Source organism: Pogona vitticeps, chromosome 6 (assembly GCF_051106095.1).
Source record: "Pogona vitticeps strain Pit_001003342236 chromosome 6, PviZW2.1, whole genome shotgun sequence".
Taxonomy (NCBI): Eukaryota; Metazoa; Chordata; class Lepidosauria; order Squamata; family Agamidae; genus Pogona; species Pogona vitticeps.
The window spans coordinates 20180472-20205168 of record NC_135788.1 but is presented as its reverse complement, the minus strand read 5'-3'; the positions used below and the strand labels follow the sequence as shown (position 1 = coordinate 20205168).

The following is a 24697-nucleotide window of genomic DNA, read 5'->3' as shown; positions in this document are numbered from 1 at the left end:
CACATTGTCAAAAAAAACTGTTTTACATTTGCCACAGTACATTTCAACAGATAAACTGCTGATACGGATGTTCTACCAAAGTGGTTAAAATGTTTTAGGATTTAAAAGATTATTTGCTGAAAAAATGCTACAATATGTAGCCTTGCAATCATCAAAATGTTTTTATTCTATATTTTGAGTACTTTGCTTTTAATTCATTCCTTAAGATGCAACTTAAGTTTCATAGCTCATCTAAATGTACTGTTTGAACACTTAACACAGGAACAGATACTGTAGATGCAGGAACAAATTTAGTCTTACCTAAAGATACTGAAGACATAGAGACTGCTAAATCAAGACTGATAAAACAGAACAAAGCTTTGGAAAATAGTATTTCAATATTCCTAGAAGGATAAATACTTGAGCCAATTATTCTTAAATAGACTTTTCCATATCTCTTTCGTATTGTCCAATTTTTCATTGATATCCTGCCTTTCCTCCAATGAACCGAAGGAGGGAGCCATGTTTAGCCATTTTCACTGTTGTCAAGGTTTCTATGTTTCTTTTCCCCCACTTTATCTTCACAATTATGCTATCATGTAGGTCCAGTTAGGACATTGTGACTGGCCCAAGGTTTCTCAGTGTCTTTCATGGCCAAGCAGGGAGTTGAACTCCGGTTTCTCAAGTCTCTTTTCCTGTTATAACCACCATGCCACACTGTCTATATTCTACATGTCTTTAGAGGAGACATGACTATTGCACCAGATAAACTCAACTCCTGTCAAGAGAAGGGTGGATTTTATGTTAACTCACTTGCATAAAAGAGGACATGGGTTGTGGATGGCCACTCTTTATGAAAGAAGAGCCCTGAATGACTAAAGAGCTAGAATGTTTCTTGCTTGCCTTTCTGTATTCTCATCCTGAGTCATTTGACTTTTCAGTGGTTGAATTTACAGTATTTGTTTTGGCTTTTGGGAGAAGAGCCAGTGTGGATGTGGAAGAACATAGAGTGAGCTGGACCTTGAACTAATATTGGGAGGCATCGAGGTTGCATTGCCAGACATTTTAGCCTAATGTCCTCTGTGTTGCAGGCAAAGATAAAAACCTTTAAAATGTCAGGCTTTTGTATATTTTATGTTATAATTTTGGATGGAAGGGGGACAGGTGGAAGGAGCCCCCTCCCCTGTCTTCGCCCGCCAGCCCCCCCCGTTACCTGCCGCTGGCGCTGGAGCACATCCCTCGCCCTCTCCCACCACAGCGGCGGCTGCCCAGCAATCCGCAAGGCCCGCCCAGCCCATGTGGAGCCCAGAAAAGCAGCGCAAGTAGAGCGCCATCCACCGAGCCAGGCAGGAGCAAGCAGCACCCGAGCGCATCGATGGGAAGGCGAGCACCCGGACTGTGTGTGTTCCAAGTCCTTTTCGGGGACTCCAACTCCCACGCTCCCCAGCCTGGAACCTATGACCCTCGGGGGAGGGGAGGCTGCCTCATTCGGTTTTGCCCAGTGCCGCTTTCCCCCTGCCTGCGCCAAAGCCTTGTTTGGGCATCCGGATTAGCAAGGTTGCCTCTCACCCTGTGCAGAGTGCGAGCAGCCAGGGGATCCCACAGCCGGGCCAGGGTGGATTCGGGTACAATTGGCTGTTTAAATAATTTTTTTTTTGTTATTTTGGAAAAAAGCCTCCATTGAATTTATTTTTATTTTTTAACATGGCTATTTCCTGGTCGGTTCACTAAGAAACATTTATTGGCAGCTACTTTAATAAAATTGTATTGATTGCAGGTTTAATCCGACACGATTCAAATGAAACATTCATTACATCCTCCTCTGTCCTCTTTTTTGTCTTTCTATGTCCTTTTGGTACCCATGTATCTGGCAAATAGAGGGTGATATCAGTGATACAAAGGCCTGATATTAACTAGGATACAGTGTGAGTGGAATTGAGGCTTTGGGTAGTGGAGGTATAATACAATGCAGTCTATGTGGGGCTACCTTTGAGATTGATGCGGAAGCTTCAAATGGTGCAGAATGCGGCAGCCAGATTACTCAGTGGAACGACAAAACACCAGCATCTCTCTCCCACTCTGGCTGCCTTGCATTGGCTGCCCATTCGTTTCCGCATTGATTTCAATGTGTTAATGATGACATACAAAGCCCTAAATGGTTTAGGACCTCGATACCTAGCAGAACGCCTTCTCCCACCTAGATCTACTCGAGTCACTCGCTATAGCCAGGAAAGACAGCTGAGGGGCCTAACGCTGAGAGAGGCCCGGAAAGAAAGAACAAGAAACTGGGCTTTCTCAGCAGTGGCCCCTCGACTTTGGAACAGCCTGCCATCAAAGATCTGCCTGGCACCCTCTCTGGGTGTTTTTAAGAGCCAATTAAACACTTGGCTCTTTAGGCAGGCCTTCCCTCCTGTCAATACCTGACTTTTACTTTTACTTAGTTTTTGTCTATTTTCCCATCTATTTGTCAATCTAATTTATTCTTTTAACTGTTTTATGAATGATTTTATTGTGACCCGCCCTGAGTAGACATTGTCTAGAAGGGTGGGATAAAAGTCTAATTAATTAATTAATTAAATAAAAAATAAACCAGCAAGAATTGCAGGCAGTTTTAATAGGGAGTCTACTTTATCCTATTCTTTCATTATAAGAACATCAGATTTATGATCTTAACTTTAATAGTACTACTGAAACATCACAGAGTATCTCAGTTTGATATCCATGTCAGATTACCTTACATTTCTCAATGCATCACGTTATCTCATGTCTATACTGGTCTTAGCTGGCTGGATAACTCAGTGAGTTAGGTATCTGCTTGTAAAGCCAGAAGCTGGAAATTCAGCTGGCTGGCAAGTGGAGTTTTTGAAATGGATTGTTGTATTTATTGCTATGAATGTGTTTTGGTGCTGCTTATGTTTTTTGGTATCAAATTTATTGATCTTTTTTGTATTGTATACTCATTGTTATTAACTTAAATTGTTGTAAGCTGCCTCGGATCCTTTTTAAGAAGAAAGGCTAGTTAAAAATATTTGTGCCACTAAATTTTTAGATATAAAATCCATGGTTCTATTCAGTGACATTATATTGAAAACTAACAGAATATATGAAGAGCCTCGTGGCGCAGTGGTTAAACTGCTGTACTACAGCTAAAACTATGCTCATGACCCAGGGTTCAATCCCAGATAGCCGGCTCAAGGTTGACTCAGCCTTCTATCTTTCCGAGGTCGGTAAAATGAGTACCCTGGGGGGGGGAGGGCAATGTGTAGCTTGCATAATTAACTTGTAAACCACTCAGAGAGTGCTTGAGGTGCTATGGGGCGGTATATAAGCAGCATGCTTTGCTTTTGCTTTGCTTTAGGTGTAAGAAATATTGTCAGTGGAGATGGGTAGAAAGATGGGTAGATTCCTGATAACAGCATGCAGCAACAGTTGATATTCTGTCCACAAGACTATGTTTTTGGGTTACAGCTGGGGGAAAAGAGAAATTATCTAACTTTTCATCCAAATTGTTTTAGATATAGGAATATAGAGTTGGATACAAATTTATTGAAGAGTGGACCCGCTGAAGTCAGTGGGACTTAATGCTAGCTATGACTAGCCTTAATCACTTAGATTTTAATAGATCTAATTTAAGTATAGCTAAATCGGGATCAGATCCATTATAACTGTGATGCTGCCAAGAATTCTAGTCTTTGGCACCAGCAGTGTCCTGGATGCATAACTTATGGCATGACTGAAACTGTTGCCAAGTCAACATTATTACTATTCAGACACTATTCAAATGTATTTAAAAAAAAACCTTTGCAACATAAAAGAACACCATTTTAATCAAATGACCAAGTCAAAATGATTTGACTGCCAATAGCAATGGAAAAGTCAGTCCACCATAGCCTAGGAAAAGAAGAGAGGGTCCAACATAGCCTAGGATCAGAGAATTCCAAAGAGGAATTTAGAAGGAGGAATGGCATCTAGGCAAAGTAAAATCTAGGTGCTTTTGATCATTAAGAGCAGTAAGAATAAGAGGAGAAAAGAATGGCATGAATATGAACTTGTTGTGGTAAGAAGAGAAATAAGGAGCAATAGGTAAGATGACACAAAATGCAATCAAAAATAAGCTATGACTGACAAGATAAGTAGGACAGATTCTTTCTCAAACTAGAAGTGTATTATTAATGTTTACATATTCGTGCTGTCACTAGAAAGTTAATTTCCAGGAGGGCCAAGGGCATAACTTGAATGAGCTTTCAGAAGTTTATCTTTCTGATGATCTCATAGGCAGTCAAAGCCTGTCTTTCAGTAGAAAAAGACTTTGTAACGCCCGGCGGCTGGTTTGAATCTGTACCAATGAGCTTTGCAGATTTTTCTAGAGCAAGAGAGGAGAGTTTTAAGTCTCATCAAAACCCTGAAGATAATCATCTGTAAATCAAAATGGCATGAGGCTTTGCCAGGAGGCAGAAGAGGGAAATGTCAAATCTTATTTATACATACCTTTTTCCAAGCTGCAGCCTTATTTCATTTCCTAACACACTTTCAAATCTAACATGCAATAATCCCACTTCACTGTGTTAGTAAGTTAAGGCACTCCACAGTTAATGTCACCAAATGCAAGCTGGAAATATGGGAACATATATGATTGTGCAGTTTCATATTCATCATCTGAGGTGTTCTTTTTAAGTGTTTTGACTTTAGACAATTATGAAGCTGGAAGAATGCTGCCTAAATACAAGGGAACAGTAATCAACTCCCATGAAAGAGTGAGAGTGTATATTTTCTCTCCTAATAGGTCAGAAATTATATATCTGTCACCTTCAACACATTTTAATTTAATTAGCACTGTTAACATATTCCTGTTAATGCAATAAGCACTATTTAAATATTAGGCCAAATGTTTGAAATAAGCACATGATTTTTTAAAAAAACCCACCAAATAAAGAATAAAACAAAATAAAAAATCTTAAACTAATGACATTCTGAAAAACTTGCTCATATAAACATACCCCACATACAGATCTCAACCAAGGGTACTTTCTTACAGTTGTTTCAAAACTGACTGCAGCCTAGATTGTTTAAACCAGATTGAAAGCCAATAAGAAAGCTGAAAAAACACTTATGCATACTTCTACTACTGTGTCTATTCTATGGTTGCTCTAGGTTTGATTTGGTGTATTTAATATCTACATACCAAACCTGCTTCTTAAGATATCACTGTTTCGGCAGAAAAGAAAGATGCAAGCTATTCTTTCTAGCCAAAAATGGAACATAGGGCACGTCTGCACACTGACCTTTTTCGTGCAGGCTGGTGCAATCTAAATAGGGTTGCTTGAAGTCAGAAGGAGGAGTGATGTGACGTTTGGTGTGATCTTCATGTCCAAGGGACATATCACCCTCAAGAGACCCGCTGGCTTCTTCCACTGTCAAACAACCACTTCCCCTGTCATTCTGTGACAAACTGGAGCAAGTTTAGATGAGGGCAACAAGGATGATCAGGGGACTAAAAACTAAGCCTTGTGAGGAAAGACTGAAAGAGCTGGGCATGTTTAACCTTAAGGAAAGAAGACTGAGGGAAAATATAATAGTACTTTTCAAATACTTCAAAGGTAGTTATACAGAGGGAGGTAGGATCTGTTCTCAATCATCCCAGTGTGTAGGACATGGAATAATGGACTCAACTTACAGGAAGCCAGATTTTTGTTGAATACCAGAAAAAAAACTTCCTAATTGTTAGAGGAGTACAATGGAACCAATTACCTCGGGAGGTGTTGAGCACTCCAATGCTGCAGGCACTCAAGAGAAAATTAGGCAATCATGTATCAAATATACTTTGATTTGGATTTCTGCATTGGATTTGATGACCATATTGGCTTCTTCCAACACCAGTATTCTTTGATTCTACTCTATGATTCTATTATTTTACCCTGTGTAGAGATCAAGCACTTTTAATCTATTTGTTAATATACATAAATGCCTCCAGATAGGTAGTTTATAAGCTGTGTCAGTTTGTGGAAGCATAACAGCAGTAGCAACAACAACAGCAGCAACAAAACTCCTTGTGGCACCCTTTATGGCATAAGCTTTCATTGCCTAGAAACCCATTCACTAGATAAATACATGTATTTATTTTTCTTGCGCTGCTGTATTTTAGTGTCAGCATCAAGAAATAACAGGTAAGAAAAATAGACTTAAATGCCAGTGCTGGAGATAAAACTATAAGCTGAAATAAACTTTGTGTATGAAGCTGCCTGGTACTCTGTCAATCTACTGGTCAGTCCAACATAGTTGTAATGACTCAGAGGGGGCACTCTTCGGATTCTAAGGCAGAGGTCTATTCCATAATATTACAGGTACCAGCAAATATGAAACCTTATCCCCAATCTTGGCACACCTTCATTGATTCCCTGCTAAGATTCCATACGCAATGTAAGGTGCTGGCCATAACCTATAAAGCCCTTAATGGTTTAGGAGCTTAATATCTTACAGAATGTCTCTTCCACAAAATAGCTACCCATCCCACCTACTCCTCACAGACCTTGATGTTATGAATTTTGACACCCAAGGAGGCAAAAAAAAGCCAACACGAGGAATGGAGCTTTCTTGTTCGTGGCCCTTTCCCTCTGGAATATGCTTCCTATAGAGGTTCAACAGGTGCCATTTTTTTGTTTTTGTGTGTGTGTTTTTGGAAGCTAATTGAGGCAGAATTATATAAAGCTGCCTTCTATTAGTGCAGACCTGGGCAAAGTGCGGCCCAAGGGCCACATACGGCCCGTGAGCCGCTTCTGTCTGGCCCATGGACAGTTCTGAATACCCAAACCATTTATAGCTTTTTCGTCTAAAGTTGATCAGTTGCTTATCTTTCACATACTGTACTGCAAAAAAAAAACCTCTTTAGTATTTGTGAAGATTAACAAGTTTAAAATAAAAACAATCATATCATCACTATTTCATTTTGTTTTTAAGTAAAGTTGGTTCAGACCCCGAACACAGTTCAGATTTTTCATGTGGCCCCCCTATAGAAAATAATTGCCCACCCCTGTATTAGTGAATATTGACTGTAATGCTCAAATGGTTTTAATCTGTACACTGCTATTTAAAGGTAGGTTCACTGTTTTTACCTAGTGACAGAGTTTATTACACTTTTTGTAGTTTCATTGTATTTAATACATTGATAATACATTAATACATTAATACACTAATTTAATACATTTAATATATTAATACACTAATGAGTATAGAAGTGTGTGTGTGTGTAGATAGATAGATAGATAGATAGATAGACAGATAGAGAGAGAGAGAGAGAGAGAGAGAGAGAGAGAGAGAGAGAGAGAGAGAGAGAGAGAGAGAGAGAGAGAGATTCCCTCTGATTCTTTAAACTCAAGACGCCAGAAGCTGAACCCTACATGCAAAGGATGGGCTCTACGGCTCTTAATTATGGCATTGTGCCAGCATAAGAACTAGTACACTAGCAAATATACATTTACAAGAATCTGCAAGACAATGGTACTTAGTGAAGTTTCTGTTGCACCTGAACAATGTAGACTGCATGTTTATAATGTTGTATGAACAGTGTAATACGGCACCACTACGCCAATGGGGATTTTCATTCCATTAGCCTGATATTGGATATAGGTCTATACATACAACAGTCAGTTGAGAAAGGCTGCTGGAACTAAGCAGATTTCAAAGCTTTTGGCTGGGACTGTTCAACAAAGTGAACAACTATTCTAATTATCACACTGCCGATCTGAAAACTAACAAGCTGACTAGGCTACTGGTTGTCCCCTCCTCAGCAAAGCCTTTCAACTCTGTAGATCATGAGAAAGTATGTGTTGTTCTGAAAGAAATGGATGTGTACCAGCACTTGATTGTCCTGAATAGAGATGGGCATGAACCTTAGTTCGGAGATTCATGCTAGTTCATACACGTGGCACCACAAGTATCACACATTCCGTTCTCCCACCTCCCCACCTGGATCCCTCACCAACCAGCTGATGCATGCTCCTCTCCTCCTCTTTGGCTGTTTGACCAGTCTCTAGCAGGAGCACAGGCTTCCATGCCCCACCTTCTTGGCTGATCAGCCACTTAGACAAAGAAGTAGGATGGGCAAACCCATGCTCCTGCTGGGAACTGGTTGAACAGCCAGAGAAGAGGAGGAGGAGAGTGTACTCCAACTGGTGGTGAGTCACTGGTCTGGGAGGTAGAGGAAGGGAACATGGAGCACTTGAGGAGCCACGCATACAAACTGGCACAAACAATCCCTTATCTCTTCAATCTGTACACAAAACACATCATACGGAAAGTCAGACTAGATTCGGATGAAGGAGGAGTGAAAATTGGTGGAAGAAACATCAATAATTTAAGATATGCAGATGACACAAACTTAGAGGCAGAAAGCAATGACCTGAAACTGTTTTTAGTGAAAGTGAAAAGAAAGCTCAAGAAGCTCAGCAAGACTGCAGTTGAAGATTAAGAAGACAAAAATCATGACTACAGAAGAATTACACAATTTTAGTACTGACCGTGAAGAAATTGAAATAGTTAAGAGATCTTGTATGCCTTGGTTCAATCATCAATCCAAATGGAGACTGCAGCCAAGAAATCAGAAAACTGAGACTAGGAAGAACAGCAATGAGGAACAGAAAGGATAATTAAGTGTAAGGATGTGTCACTGGAGATCAAGACAGAGATCATCCACAATCCTGTATTTCTGATTACCGTTATGGGTGTGAAAGCTGATCATTTAAGAAAGCTGACAGGGGAAAAAAAAGATTAATTTGAAATTGGTGCTGGAAGAGAGCTTTGCAAATACCCTAGAATACCAAAAAGACAAACAAGAGAGTCCTAGATAAATTCAAACTTGTCTATATTTGGAGGCAAAAATACCAAAACTGGAGCTGTCCTACTTTGGGCACATCATGAGAAGGGATGATTTAAGTTTACAAGACCTGAGCAGGGCAGTTGAGAACAGGTCATTTTGGAGATTGCTCATTCATAGAGTTCCTATAAATCAGGAGCAACCTGACGGCACATAACAACAACAATATAATGGCTGAAATTCTGTTGCTTTTTTTACAAATGCAGAAGGCAAACAGTATAACAATCGGTCACGTCCAGCAGACAATTAATGATTTGCTGCTGAGATTCTTGGGATTCTTGGAATCCAACAGCTTGCCACATAAGAATCCCATTGTCAATCCCATTGCCAACTGGAAAGCGCTGAAAGTTACATTATTTGCCATCCGCATGCATAACAGAGCAACAGGATTTCAGACAATCCCATCATCGTTTAGTCATGTCCGACTCTTCGTGAGCCCATGGACAAGAGCACGCCAGGCCCTCCAATCTTCCACTGCCTCCCGTAGTTGTGTCAAATTCACGTTGGTTGTTTAATGACACTGTCCAATCATCTCATCTTCTGTTGTCCCCTTCTCCTCTTGCCTTCACACTTCCCTAACATCAAGGTCTTTTCCAAGGAGTCTTCTCTTCTAATGAGATGGCCAAAGTATTGGAGCCTCAGCTTCAGGATCTGTCCTTCCAGTGAGCACCCAGGGTTGATTTCCTTCAGAATGGAGAGGTTTGTTTTCTTCGCAGTCCAGGGGACTCTCAACTGTCTCCTCCAACACCACAATTCAAAAGCATCAATTCTTTGGCAGTCAGCCTTCTTTATGGTCCAGCTCTCACTTCCATACATCGCTACTGGGAAAAACCATAGCTTTGACTATGCAGACCTTTCTCGGCAAGGTGATGTCCCTGCTTTTTAAGATGCTGTCTAGGTTTGTCATTGCTTTCCTCCCAAGAAGCAGGAGTCTTTTAATTTTGTGGCTGCTGTCACCATCTGCAGTGATCATGGAGCCCAAGAAAATAAAATCTGTCACTGCCTCCATATCTTCCCCTTCTATTTGCCAGGAGGTGATGGGACAGTCAGTTGAGGAAGGCTCCTGGAACTAAGCATGATCTTAGTTTTTTTGATGTTGAGCTTCAGACTGTTTTTGGCACTCTCCTCTTTCACCCTCATTAGAAGGTTCCTCACTTTCTGCCATCAGAGTGGTGTCATCTGCATATCAAAGGTTGTTGATATTTCTTCCAGCAATCTTAATTCCCGCTTGGGATTCCTCCAGTCCAGCCTTTTGCATGATGTATTCTGCATATAAGTTGAATAAGCAGGGGGACAATATACAGCCTTGTTGTACTCCTTTCCCAATTTTGAACCAATCAGTTGTTCCATATCCAGTTCTAACTGTTGCTTCTTGTCCCATGTATAGGTTTCCTAGGAGATAGATAAGGTGGTGAGGCACTCCCGTTTCTTTAAGGACTTGCCATAGTTTGCTGTGGTCCACACAGTCAAAGGCTTTTGCATAGTCAATGAAGCAGAAGTAGATGTTTTTCTGGAACTCTCTGGTTTTCTCTATAATCCAGCGCATGTTAGCAATTTGGTCTCTAGTTCCTCTGCCCCTTCGGAATCCAGCTTGTACTTCTGGGAGTTCTCGGTCACATACTGCTGAAGCCTACCTTGTAGGATTTTGAGCAGAACCTTGCTAGCGTGTGAAATGAGTGCAATTGTACGGTAGTTGGAGCATTCTTTGGCACTGCCCTTCTTTGCCATTGAGATGTAGACTGATCTTTTCCAGTCCTCTGGCCACTGTTGAGTTTTCCAAACTTGCCGGCATATTGAGTGTAGCAACTTAACAGCATCATCTTTTAAGATTTTAAACAGTTCAACTGGAATGTCATCACCTCCACTGGCCTTGTTAGCCAAGCTTTCTAAGGCCCACTTGACTTCACTCTCCAGGATGTCTGGCTCAAGGTCAACAACCACATTATCTGGGTTTTCCGGGATATCCAAATCTTTCTGATATAATTCCTCTGTGTATTCTTGCCACCTCTTTTGATGTCTTCTGCTTCTATTAGGTCCCTCCCATTTTTGTCCTTTATCATGTCCATCTTTGCACAAAATGTTCCTCTAATATCTCCAATTTTCTTAAACAGATCTCTGGTTTTTCCTTTTCTATTATTTTCCTCTATTTCTATGCATTTTTAATTTAAGAAGGCCCTCTTGTCTCTCCTTGCTATTCTTTGGAAGTCTGCTTTCAATTTTCTGTAACTTTCCCTATCTCCCTTGCATTTTGTTTCCCTTCTCCTCTCAGCTATTTCTAAGGCCTCGTTGGACAGCCACTTTGCTTTCTTGCATTTCCTTTTCTTTGGGATGGTTTTTGTTGCTGCTTCCTGTACAATGTTACGAGCCTCTATCCAAAGTTCTTCAGGCACTCTGTCCACCAAATCGAATTCCTTAAATCTGTTCTTCACTTCCACTATGTATTCATAAGGGATTTGGTTTAGATTATACCTGACTAGCCCAGTGGTTTTTCTTTGCAGCATCGGACTTTCCTTTCACTTCCAGGCACATCCACAGCTGAGCGTCCTTTCGGCTTTGGCCCAACCACTTCATTAGCTCTGGAGCTACTTGTACTTGTCCTCTGCTCTTCCTCAGTAGTATGTTGGACGCCTTCCAACCTGAGGGTCCCATATTCCAGCGTCATATCTTTTAGCCTTTTGTTTCTGATCATGGGGCATTCTTGGCAAATATATTGGAGTGGCATTGCCAATTCCTACTCCAGGTGGATCACATTTAGTCAGAACTCTCCACTATGACCTGTCCGTCTTGGGTGTCCCTGCACGGCATAGCCCATAGCTTCTCTGAGTTATTCAAGCCCCTTCGCCACGACAAGGCAGCAATCTCTAATACTCAGGAATGATGGCCTGCTATACATCAACAATGACTTCAGTAAAATCTTTGAACACAGTTAAAACTAGATAAATAAAATATTTGTATCAAATGTGAGCTAGTGGAAGACTTGAATTATTACTTACCTTAACTGAAAAGAACACTTAATTTCTGCACGGTGATTGTACTGAATAAGCAATCAATTAAACACTTTCTCTCCACTGTTCTCCTGCTTATCTTACAAAGAAGTGATTTTTCTTCCTGTTGTTATTGTCACTTATTCCTTGTCCTTTATTTCTAATGCAACTGTAGTAACCTCCAGATACTGTATCTGTTGAGATTACTTTGAAGTAATCATACACACAAGCCTTACACTAGGAAAATGGGGGAAATGCTGCAACACATATTTGAAGAGCCCTTAAGTATTTTTTACAAAGAAAAGACTCTTACAGGCATATCTCTTAAGCTAAACATGAAATGGTTTTATATGAAGTATCACATTGCCAAGCAGAAATCCAGATGCAACAATATAATTAAATTTTAAATCATCATCATAGTGTATACTGTATACTATTGGAAGGCAGTGTAATCAGGTTTCTGTCATACAAAACAACACAGCACAAACAAGTTTATTTACTCAACTTGGGAGGGATCTCGTGCTGTGATGAGATGACATTTCCAATGTCTTGGGCAAAACTTGAAGAAACAAATGATGCATAAAATTGCATTCTCCCTCTGATATACACAGCATTTTCTCTTAAACATTTAAAAGAGCTATAACGCGGTTCAGTTGGAAAATAAGGGTAATTTATAAGAAGAATTTTGTGCAATAATTTTCTAGTAGCATGAAATTCTACAGATAAGCCCCTCCTGTACAATTTTTCCATTTGAGAGTACTGCATATATCTAATATTTACTCATTTATATACATATATATCTGAGATGAGAAACATGTGGCTCTCTAAACATTGCTCCTTATGATCTCTCATCACTAATTTTGCTGCTAGGACTCAGGGAGTTCCTATCCAGCACCAAAATGGCAAGAAGTTGTCCACTTCCATTGTACATCATTTTTGCAATGTTGTACAATATTAACATCTGCATGTTACATATTCTGGGGCTGAAAGAACAAAGATCTGACTTAAGTATAATACCCATTTATTCAATGTATTCATTTATATTTATTAGATTTTTTTTGTAGACTGCAGTAGTACAGAAATAACATACCAAGATAAAGATGGTACAAATAGCAACAATATGCACAACAGTTCTTGTCAGTACTCAAATATCTTTCTACTGAAAGATATAAATGTGGCTTATAAGCACCTTGGACATCTGCCTCCCTTTTCCTTTCTTTTCTTGCTTCTGGGGTTGGTGGGTTGGTTGGCTTGTCTGGCCTTTTCTTTTTTTAATAATGAATGAAAACAAGGATGTACACTATCTTGAAACTTGATATTCCAAAAATCTATGAAAACAGACAATTTTACTACAAACCCGTTTACTAACATCCACCTTTCACTGGTTCAGAGATTATAGATAAATTACTTTTATCACCTCTAGCAATGCCTCAGAAGTGGGGGGGTGGAATCAGACAAGAGAGAGGCAATATTTTTCTTCTAGTAAACAGTTGTTGGCACTTTAAAAGCAGTAAATAAACTATCAAGCATTTTGATACTATAATTTTATAAATTATTTTAATAATTAAATAAATACAAGATTTCTTCATTTACATCATTTACACAGAAACCGTTTTCTGCACAAGAAAACAGCCCCAGGCCAAGAAAGAAAAAAAAGGCAATTACTGAGCAAAGTACAGCTGGAATCAGATATTTGATTTGTTACAGTTGCACTGCACAAACTGCAAATCATAATAACATTTCCACACGTGCTACAGGCTTTGCACGGGGAAAAACATCCCAAAGAAATGATAACAACTACCTGCATTAAATTTTGACTTACAATAACTTATTTTGACTTCTTGGGGTATTCTAGGTACCAGGTACTAAGAAGTGATCTACCATTCCTTTCTTCTGGGGGCAATCAGAGGCTATGCAGTTTGCCCAAGGCTATTAAAAAGTGTGCTGCTTATATACTGCCCCATAGTGCTTCAAGCACTCTCTGGGCGGTTTACAATTTAATTATGCAGGCTATACATTGCCCCCCCCCAGCGAGCTGGGTACTCATTTTACCGACCTTGGAAGGATAGAAGGCTGAGTCAACCTTGAGCCGGCTACCTGGGATTTGAACCCCAGGTCGTGAGCACAGTTTTAGCTGCAGTACAGCAGTTTAACCACTGGTTAAAGGCTGGCTCTTCTCTCAGGAGGTATATTGTGGAATCAAACTCCCAAATAGTCCTTCGGCCAAGACTTGTTATATTCATAAAAATGTGTTCCTTATGTTACAAAAATATCCTTCCTTTATAAATACAGATTAGGGTGTCTACAAACTTTTTTCCCTCTCTTTTACAAAGTAAAGTTCTACTTTACATCAAAAGATGGACACATTTTGGAATACCCTTTATGAAATTAATTTTTGGCAAGCCTTTCCATTCCACAGTTGGGAATTATGCAGACTTCGGGCCATACAGGCCATCTCAAGCCTCCTTCTGCAGCCCTAAAATTATTGTCTTGGTTTTGTTTTGTTTTGTTTGGTTTTTTTAAAAAAAAGGAGAGGAGCTATGGCTTAGTAGAATAACATATGAATCTGCCTCTATTAAATCGCCCCTGAGTAAAGCCCTTTATTTAAGTCAAGCAGCTTTCAGATATTTGGGGAAAAAAATCTCTGGAAAACTGCAACCAAAAATAGGTGGACAACTGTAGCCCTCCAGATGTTGCCAGCCTGCAAACCTGCCGATTCCTCCATCACTAGCTACACTGCCTAGGGTTGATGGGTTTGCAAACCAGCAACATCTGAACAGCCACAGCTGCCCACCTCTGGTTGCTCTTTACAAGCACTTTATATCTTTAAACTAAGCATAAGGCCAGGTTGTTTAGGACAAGCTATCAACTGAAATAGAAATAGAAAATAGAAGAAATGCAATAGTGAAGCACCTGGGCAGATGTGTCAAGGATCCCTATAAACAGAGTGAAGATAAAACTGGAGACCTTCAGGGTATGGATAAGCTCAACAAAAGCTGTTCAACTCTATAATAAACATATGAAAACATTAACTTGCTATGGCACTGAATAAACGTCCAGATTAAGTCCCTTTTCACTGATTTTTCTTTTATGTACCATATAGAAAACATCTGCTTCACTGTGGCCAAATAAATGGTAATATGAAACATGCCTAGAACCACTTCATACACCAGTGTGTTGACGATATTCCTCCTTACTCAAAAAGGGTGACCACATGCCCTCTTTTAGGAAAGACAGCCCTTCATTTGATGGGCTGCCAGCGGTGTTCTCCATTTGACAGGCTGTCTAAACTATTTAAAGATACAGAACCACATTAGAGACATGAAAGTTGCCCATTCACTCTGAACAACAGGCTAAGCAGCACACAGACATGCAGCCTTAGTTTTTGTTGAAGCAAACAGGAAGGTTTTTTAAAATGTGCAAAACTTTTGAAGAAAATCTGATTTCATCATTGTTTTGCAGCTAGGTGCTTTCCAGGAAACCAACTATGCAGGCCATAGTAACGAGCTTTCATTGGTTCAATCTTAGTTCCTCACTGGTATATAAGGAGCCAGAATAGAACAATTAACCAAAACACTGGAGTGCATAACATAGTTGAATCAGCACATTAAGACGGCAGCTAGGCATAATCTGAAAAGTAAAGGCTGAAATCCTCTTGCTTATCATAAGAAATTACTTAGCTTTCAGTCTGTTTCTAGTCAACAAAGTCCTCACTGTGATTCACACATGCTGTGCACATATGCGCAGACCACAAGAATCACAGTGGGGAATTTTTACCTGTTGGTCAGAAACAGAATGAAAACTGAAAGTTTTCATGAACCTGGTTCCAAAATATCCCAGCTATTGATAGATTCATCCTGCTCAGCATACCACCCAAACCAGGTTCTGCACACCACAACTGGAATTGCAACTCATTTACAATAAAGCAAAAATATAACACTAACATTCTAAAGGGGGAATATACACCAGCATTTTGTTGTAGGAGAGTCATAGTGGGCTCCATTTTCCTTTAAGGAAACTCACTTTTTTTCTTTTAACAATAATCTTGTCAATTAATCTGTATTACATTTTACTACACTGCATCCTGCAAAAGCATTAAATTTCATCACTCTCATGATTTACACAGAGTTCCCCTAGCCATTTAAGTCCTGCTACAAAAATGTATCAAGAATCAAGATGTTAGGTCAATAAACATGCAAAACAAAACAGGCACAGTCAAGCTGTAATCAAAACAGACGAGTGGTGAGTACTGAATATTATTCATCCATAAATTTCAGCATTTTAGCAAAAGAGAAATGCTTTCTCAGTTACTAGGCATATGATGAATCATAAAAAATGCAATAAATAACTCCAAGGCCACAGCCAACCAGAAACTGATGAAAAACAATTCAGCCTTCTGCATTCTCATTTTTCTCATGATCTATTATGTTTCTCCAGTATAAACTTTTCTGACCTTGGAAAGAAACAGAAAGGCCAATGATCAGGCAGACTAGAGAAGGATAACCAGCAAAAACTGAGGATTCTCAGGGAACCCAGGACTGGGGGGGGGGGGGAATAACCCAACGGCTCTCTTGTATTAAAAAAAATCGACTAGAAGACCAACTCTGATAGCTCAATAAACCCACCAATTCAGGCAACTAGCACTCGGCAAAATGACCTCTTACCAACAACCTTCCTTCATGTAAGGGTGAGTTTTTTGCCACAGTCTTCTGTAAGATTTAACTGAGTGCCACTGTTACTTAGGATACAGCATTTCAGATGAAATTAACTCTTCAAAGGAATCATACAGCCAAAGCAGGCCAACCAGCCTGTTAGAAGTCAGACACAGTAGCCAATATAGTCACCTGAGATGAGTTATATAAATAAAAAAATGATTTGCCAGCATATTCTGTTCTAACTAAAAGAGCTCCTTATTTCAGAGGACTGTTTCTTACAGTTAAATCCACAGATTGCTCCTGTCCCTTTATACACATTAAACCTCCTAGTTCTTGGTCTAAATGACAATGACCTAAAGTATTTATTATTAATAAAATTCGGTCAGTCCGAGGTGCTCTATTCAGAACACTTGGAGGTCTGCTTTACAGAGCTAAATAAACATTCAGGAAGAAACAAGTAAATAATGATTTTGAAAAATGTGATCAAAATCATGACCCCACATATATGTATGTATGTATATATATATGTATATATATGTGTATGTATATATATATATATATATATATATATATATATATATATATATATATATATATATTGAATTTTTATACTCCCCTAAAATTTTTTAATACTTGAGACATGAAAAATTCAAACCTTTACAGATGGATTTTTAAGTCCGGTTTTGTTATCCGATATTGACTCTGTAATATTGATATTGGCTTTGTAATACTGTATATTTTTAACAGATCAGATTTACAAACCCATTTACTTAAGGCAAAAGATACTATTTTTATTATGCTATTAACATGTCAGTCAAAATCATCATCAGTCTAAGGACCTAACGTGCTTAAAATCAGAGCTGCAATATGAAATTTAAAAATTAGTTATTTTAATCTTTATTCTTGTTTGTATTCCTTGTTCCATGGACATTATCATAGCTGTTCTGACTGTACTGTATTTTTTGTTTCTCATGGTCTTATGTGACGAAAGTATTTTATCATTCTGAATTTCATGTGTTTTATTATTTCTTGGTTTTTATTCATTCACTTCAGTAGTCCTCTACTAGTTACTGTAGTTCCCTGAGTCAAGAAATTTTTTCACTTCCTGAGATCAATCCACAACTCAAATTGTTCTGCCTTTTTTACAACAGCCAGTGTTAAATGCCATAACTCTATGCCATACAGTTTTTTAAAAAACCCACAGCGGTGTACAGTGCACATTGTCACATTCTCCATCCTAAAAAAGCCACTTGTGAGCTTCATCACATGGCTACATTCTTACTGTTCATTCCACCAAACTGTAAGTCCAACTGTACAGTACAGTATTCACTGACCTCACAAATCACGCATGGCACTCCAACTTAAGTTGCACCTGTAACATACAGTTTGGCTTCAAATTTTTATTGTATTCAAATGCAAATGTGTGCAGGTTATGAAGAACTGAAGAAATTCATATAAATAAGGAATGAAATGTATTTGAGTAAAGTGATCGCCCCCGTAAAAGTGGGGGGCGGGGAGGGAGTCCAATTTACTGGGAAAAGCATACTTGACAATGATTTCATTTCAGTACAAAAATAAAGCAAAACAAAACTGAAACCTAAGCACAGGCAGTTTCAGTTGTGTCTGGTTCTCATTGTTAAGTAAGTGAGTGTGTGTGTGTGTGTGTGTGTGTGTGTGCGTGCGTGCGTGCGTGCGTGTGTGTGTGTGTGTGTGAGAGAGAGAGAGAGAGAGAGAGAGAGAGAGAAGAGAAGAGAAGATCCATACTGCAGGCATTCCCAAAACTGTCCACCAAGGCTCTGTGGGGTGCCTGGGACTCAGGCCATAGGCACTATGGGAAAAGGGATGAAACATGGAGCAATGAAAGCTGTAGAGGAGCTGTTCATAGCTCTATGTCAATCAGGAAGCCGAAATGAAGGCCATGTGCCTCCCTCACCTTGGCCCATCTCTACGTTCCCTGGGGGAGCTGCTTGCTGAGTGGCCTCCTGAGTTACTTGTATCAGGACCTGGAAGGAGGTGGGCCCTTGGGGATATTCAGGAGAGGAGGAGATGGGATGGCTGGGGAGGAGTGTCAAGATCCTGCCTCTGATGGCAGTGAGACACTAATTGCCTTACCTTCCATTAGTTTGTTAAATCCCCCTTTAAGTTAATGGCCATGACAACATCTCGCAGGAGTGAATTCCATAATGTAAATTATTAATATTCATTGGATAATCTAGGATCAAATATTATGCCATAAGGAGAAACATCTTCCAACTTCTTCTTCCATGCCATGCACAGTTTTACTTAGTTATGCCCCTTTACTTTTCTCTCTTCAAACTAGGTACAAAATGGTATAACCTTTCCTCATAGGAGAATTGTTTCATCCCACCAATCATTTGGGTTGTTCATTTTGCACCTTTTCCAGCTATAAAATATTCATTTTCAGGTACCACAACCAGGATTGCATCTAGCATTCCAAGTGTAGTCACACTGTTTGCATGTATACAAAAATATACATACCATATATATTGGCAGTTTTGTTTTCAACCCTTTCTTAATTATCCCAAACACAGAATTTGCCTTTCACTAACTGCTGCACAGATGGTCATTCGTTCCACATGTCATGATCTCTTTCCTGTTATTTGTTCTTAATTGTCTTGTGAATTTTCTGTTTATGGTGTGTGTGTGTGTGTGTGTGTAGTGTTTTTAAGTGTGGCCGGTAGCCATATTAAATTCCGGGTATGGTTTACATACCTGGCCAGTAAATAATAATAATAATAATAATAATAATAATAATAATAATAATAATAATAATAATAATAATAATAATAATAATAATAATAATAATAATAATAATAATAATAATAATATAATTTTCTCCTAGCAAAGAACCTATCAGTAAAAATGGGAGAAACTTCCCTTCACCAGCATGCATCATTTTACACTTACTATAACCAAAATTATATTAGCAACATTCAGTGGTGTAATGCAATTGATGTAAATCTTGTTGGCACATTGCCACAAGTGGAGAATTTATTGTAGGCATTTGTTGTTGTGTGCCGAGTCGCATGGCAATGGCACAATAGCAAATGTCTCTGCTAACTTCTTAACTGTAGCAATTTGCCAATGACATTTATGCCAACTGCATTATGCTGGCAAAAAAACTCAATAGAGATTTTGCCACTTCTTTGTACTTCATTTGCCATTTTGCATTCATTCACTCAATTTAAGAAGATAGTTTAAAGAGACTTCTGCAGGATTGTTTTTACTATCATAATTTGGTGTCACCAGAATACTTGGCCACTAGTTTCTTACACCTAAGTCCATGAAAAAGTACAGATCCTGAAATACCGCATTTCTATATCCCCTCATTGTAAGAAATCTCCATTTATCACTACATCAAATATGTACCAAATTAAGAGATATATAGAGCATTGTAGTATCAAATACTGAGTTTGCCCATAATCCAGACGGCCATGCATGAAAAGTTGCTTCCCAAACCTGCAAATGTCCAAGCATGCTTTCCTAGGTGAAGCTTTATTTGTTGATTTTATCTGTTTGTAATATATTGTGAGCTGCCCTGAGTAGACTCCTGTCTAGAAGGGCGGGATAAAAATCCAATAATAAAATAAATAAATAAATAAAAATTTATCAGTGTCATGGAAACATATCTCAAAACCCTTGTTACAATTTTTTTAAAAAACTGGGGAAAATGTTCACCAGCAGCAACTCACAAAAGTTTCACAACAAGACATCCTGTCTTCTATAATTCATATATTCTTACCTCATCATCATTCTGTATGATTCAAGAGGACAGAAGGAATACAATTCTCAGATTTCAGGAATTTCCCTCCAGTTTGCTTCATTGTCTTGCATTATAATTACAATTGAATGGCATCTATGTGGATAGATAACCAACAATCATTCATTTTCTAAAGATAGAAAAGCTTGTTATTTAGCAATTTAGGAGACAAACATATTCATCATTTGGATAAAATGTTGTAATGTTACAATTCAATGCTTGTTTACTCAGAGGTAAGTCCCACACTTTTCTCCCAAGCAAGTATATACAAGACTATGGCTTCAATCTCTTAAATTAGTGTCTTTAGGTATTTAATCTTTGTAGTCTAAAAATGGTGCTATGGGCCTTGATTGTAACATCTTGCTTGCCAATTCTCACTGCAAGCTGTTTTATCAACTTCCAAGCACAGCTTATGCTCGAACAAATAAACAAAATGCAGAAGCGTGCCAACAAATTCTAATTACAGGATTATTGTTGTTATTGTTTTAATGTACTGTTAGGGGCAACATTAGGACAGTTCAAAGAGTAAATTAATCAGCAAATACCAAATTGTGTTACATGGGAATGGTTTACATGAAACATGAACTTTCTATCAGCATTTCTCTTCTAATGTCACTTTTCATTAGAATTATTAACACTTAAGTTCCCTACCAATACAGAATTTTTTAAAAAAATATCGGAAGAACACAAATATGCCTATATATACACAAATGCTAAGGGCTGAAATTCCAGAAAGTTATATCCAGTTGTAAGAACAGGTTCTTCATCCTTCTGAATTCCAAAAGTAACATGAGGGTTGTTCTCAAGAGCCTCTGGCCAAAGTCACTTGAGTATACGGATTTAGTTGCACGGTCCTTTAGAATGTGACAGAACAAGATGTGAAAGCTGAAACTTTAGTCTTTCCTTGCCTAGTCCTACACCACCAATATACTGTGGTATGACCCTGCATCTGACCCCTGAAATTCATATGACACATGGGGGAAATATACAGCAAAGCCCTTTTGTACCCACTTTTCTTGCTACAGGTAATGGCAGGTTAGCTTCAGGTTTTTCATGTATCCCACACTAGGACAAGCTTCATGCTTGTTATATACACCAGTAATGTATGCCTGCTCCATGGTGACACAGAGTTCCCATTTTTCCTATTTTCCTATCCCAGATTGGTGTTTCTTCTTTTTCCATGCTTGGGATAATCATGTGCCCTTCTTGGTGGCCCTTCTCTCTCTCTTGTGCTTCGTCTTTTCCTTTTCTTTTTCTTTTTCCATTGCTGGTTTGCTTTCTCCCCTTTGCCTAGCCCCCTCATACATAATTGTGTTTTTAACTGCTCTCTTTTTTTTAAAAAAAAGTGGAAGTGCATCTGTGCATCTACTCATTTTTTAAAAAGATTTGAAATCAGGCACTTGCTTTGTGCACACCAAAAACTCAGGGTCCCTGGTAACACTCCCTGTGACATTATCAGATGACACTGAATAACTGGCATAGGAGCTATACCCATGAAAAACCAGTTCCAATGCTTGCCATGGCCACGTATGTTTCAAAAATCTGCAACACTGGAAATGGAAACTGTGCAGTGACAGTTGTGTGAACTTACAGATGCCAGTGCGATACAGAGAAAGTCAGCATCTGGAACAGATTTTCAGGGGGTACAGATCTGTTCCTAGTATAACGTTGCATTCCAGTATAACGTTAAACAAATGGCTTACATCTAAATGAACAGATGTATCTTCCTCCCAGCATTGTAAGATCCATCCTTCCTTCCATGTCGCTGGAAAAAGTAGTTTATTTATTCATTGTATTCTTATATACAGCTCAATATAAGAAAATCTTTAAGTACTTTACATAAAAGCATATAAAGTACAAAACAGAGTATAAAATAGATGTAACATAATGTAACAAAATCTAAAACAATGTTTTTTAATTTTTGTTTGGTTTCAAAATTAATAACTGAAAACTTTTCAACAAAGAAAACAAATGGAGTTAGGGAGACAATCATTACACCCAAGAACAGACCTGTGTAAATGTATTTTTTAAAAGGTGTTTAAAAATCCGCACAGTTTTTCAGACACTAATGATACCTGAAGAATATTCATGTCATTCTCCAACTTCAGAATGAACTTACCGTAAACCATTGATGCTATGCAAGAATACATCTTTAGTTCAGTAACTTCTTCCATTCAGCAGGTGCAGACTGTGAAGTTCCACCAATGGCATTGCACAGTAGCAAACTAACACAATTGTGAAATGCCCAAAAGGCACAGACAAATACGTAACACCACAGTGTACAAACACTCAATTTCAGAGAACACCTACTGTGAGCAAAAAAACTGCTACTGATAATGCTGATCAATTGTTTCACAGAATTTGACCAGAATATTATATTTTTAAAAGTTAATACATTCATTTTCTAAACCCATTTCCTACTTTGGATGCTCAATTTTTAACGAATCCTTCATGAAATGAGGAAAAAAATAAAGATTTAAACCATTTTCATTCTGAAAATACCTAAGACACTAAAACTAATTTATTCCAAGGAAAAGATATAATGGCCCCTGTTTGCCAACAAAATAAATGCAGCTTGCTGCATTCTCAACAGACGCTATAGGCAGACCCTTCTGAGGCCCAGAAATCAGCGTGCTCTCCCAGTAGAATAGATGTGAATATTTTAAATCTGAAATATTGAAAAAATAATAATTTAGGAGCATCTTAAATCATACCACGCAAATTGGAAAATGCACAAGCAATTTAAAATGCCCATCGAACCATGGAAAGGTGAACCAAAATGTCTAAAACTTGTCATTAAGAGAAGCAGTTAATTTATTTAATACTCCCAGAGCAATCCATACAAGACACTCCGTTTTTGACTGCCATGACAACAGAATTCTGTCAAGCCTTGGACTCGGTTGTTATGAGCCTGCTCTTCAAAGCATTCCTGTTCTCACTGAAAACACAAGGTATTGTTTAGTCATAAAATCAAGTCTTTAATATTAAGTAAATTTTGGCAAAGTACAAAATCTTCATGACAAATGGCCATTCCGGTTTGGACATTTGTCATAGCTTACCTTTCACATTTCATGAATATTTTCATGGGTAGGAGAAAACATAGGACTACTACAGACATAGAATTCTAAACCACAATGGATATTAAACTCAGTGCAAACAGAACACTGCACCATGATTAGTTCCAAAAAGAGATAAGAGGGGAAATTTACAAATAAGAAGGGAAAAGGAACAAATGTTCTAACCAACACACAACTGTTAGATGCACGTAGTCTAGCTGCAAAAGAAAAACAATCAACACCTTCATTGTCCCAGTCAAAAATCTGTACCATAAAACAAAGCAGGTAGGCTATTTTAGCATTGTTGTAGCTAGTACAACAATCTTAGTAACCAATATGAATTCCTTCTGCATAAGTGTTAATATGACTATCCAGATGTTCAGAAGGACCATCTTGCACAATCTCATCTTCTTAAATTATTAATGGATTCGAGATACTCCTTCCAAAAAAAATTTTCTTGAAAGGTTATTACCATATAGTTTAAATGCAAAAGGAACACCCGTTTCTTTAATACAGAAGTATGCTTACAAGATTGCTATGCATTCTGGACAACCAAGAATGCATTTTGGAAGACATATAGATATATCGAAGAAATAAAATTGCATGCCATCTGGATAAAAATCAAAATTGATTGTTTTCAAGTCTTTTATAAATGCTCTGCAAACAGACAGAAATTCTATAATATAAAAGTAATATGGACTATCTGTCAAAATGTCTTTTATTATGTTCATGGATGGTAGAAAGGGCCTATGACTTACAAAGATGTTTTAATTTTTAATTTTTTGGTTGTTTCTTTTCCTATTGTTGTGTTATTTTGATGTTGCTGTATTAGCCACCCAGAGTAGTGGCTCTGCTACTACCCTGTTTTCCCGAAAATAAGACCTAACCTGTATGATTTTTCAGGATGCTTGTAATATAAGTCCTACCCAAAAATGAGCCCCAGTTAACTGAAAGCCCACCCTCCACCATTGTGCAGCAACCAGAAGATGACATGACTATATTTGAATAAATGTAGATTGCTGTGCATGAAAAAAAAATTAAACATCCCTTGAAAATAAGCCCTAATGTGTTTTTGGAACAAAAATTAATATAAGGCCCTGTCTTATTTTCAGGCAAACACAGTAGTTGGGTGAGATAAAAATCAAAGAAAGGAAAAAGCATTTTGGAAAATGAAGTGTAGATCTATGTATAAAATAATTTATGTGCCAGCTCCAGTTCTGGTACTGGAAACCTCTAAGCTATGTCTGTTTCTTGGGCCAACATTTTGTACTTGAATGAAACTCTAGCGAAAAACGGAAATGTTGTTCCAAGTGTTGTTCTTTGGATCCAAACCAAATTTTCTTCTGAGAAACATAATTTGAGACACTGCCATT

The 24697-nt window shown here is 38.4% G+C and overlaps 1 protein-coding gene across 11 annotated transcripts in view; it reads right to left on the bottom strand.

The window, feature by feature from the left end:
• NEBL (nebulette) overlaps positions 1–24697 on the bottom strand; it is a 167921-nt gene that overhangs the window by 67671 nt on the left and 75553 nt on the right. For 2 of the 11 annotated variants that reach the window (XM_078378647.1, XM_078378649.1), the window contains exons 1-4: positions 22388–23776; positions 21972–22033; positions 20251–20364; positions 14746–14838 (exon numbers count right to left, since the gene is read on the bottom strand). The exons of 6 other annotated variants lie outside the window; for them this stretch is intronic. Coding sequence is in view for 1 of the 5 variants with exons in the window: in XM_078378645.1 (XP_078234771.1) it covers positions 5262–5358 (97 nt within the window). In the remaining 4 variants the exon portion in view is untranslated. Of the gene's footprint in view, positions 1–5261; positions 5684–14745; positions 14839–20250; positions 20365–21971; positions 22034–22387; positions 24569–24697 lie in introns of those variants that run through there. 3 more of the 11 variants (XM_073003074.2, XM_073003071.2, XM_078378645.1) reach the window with 3 other exon arrangements.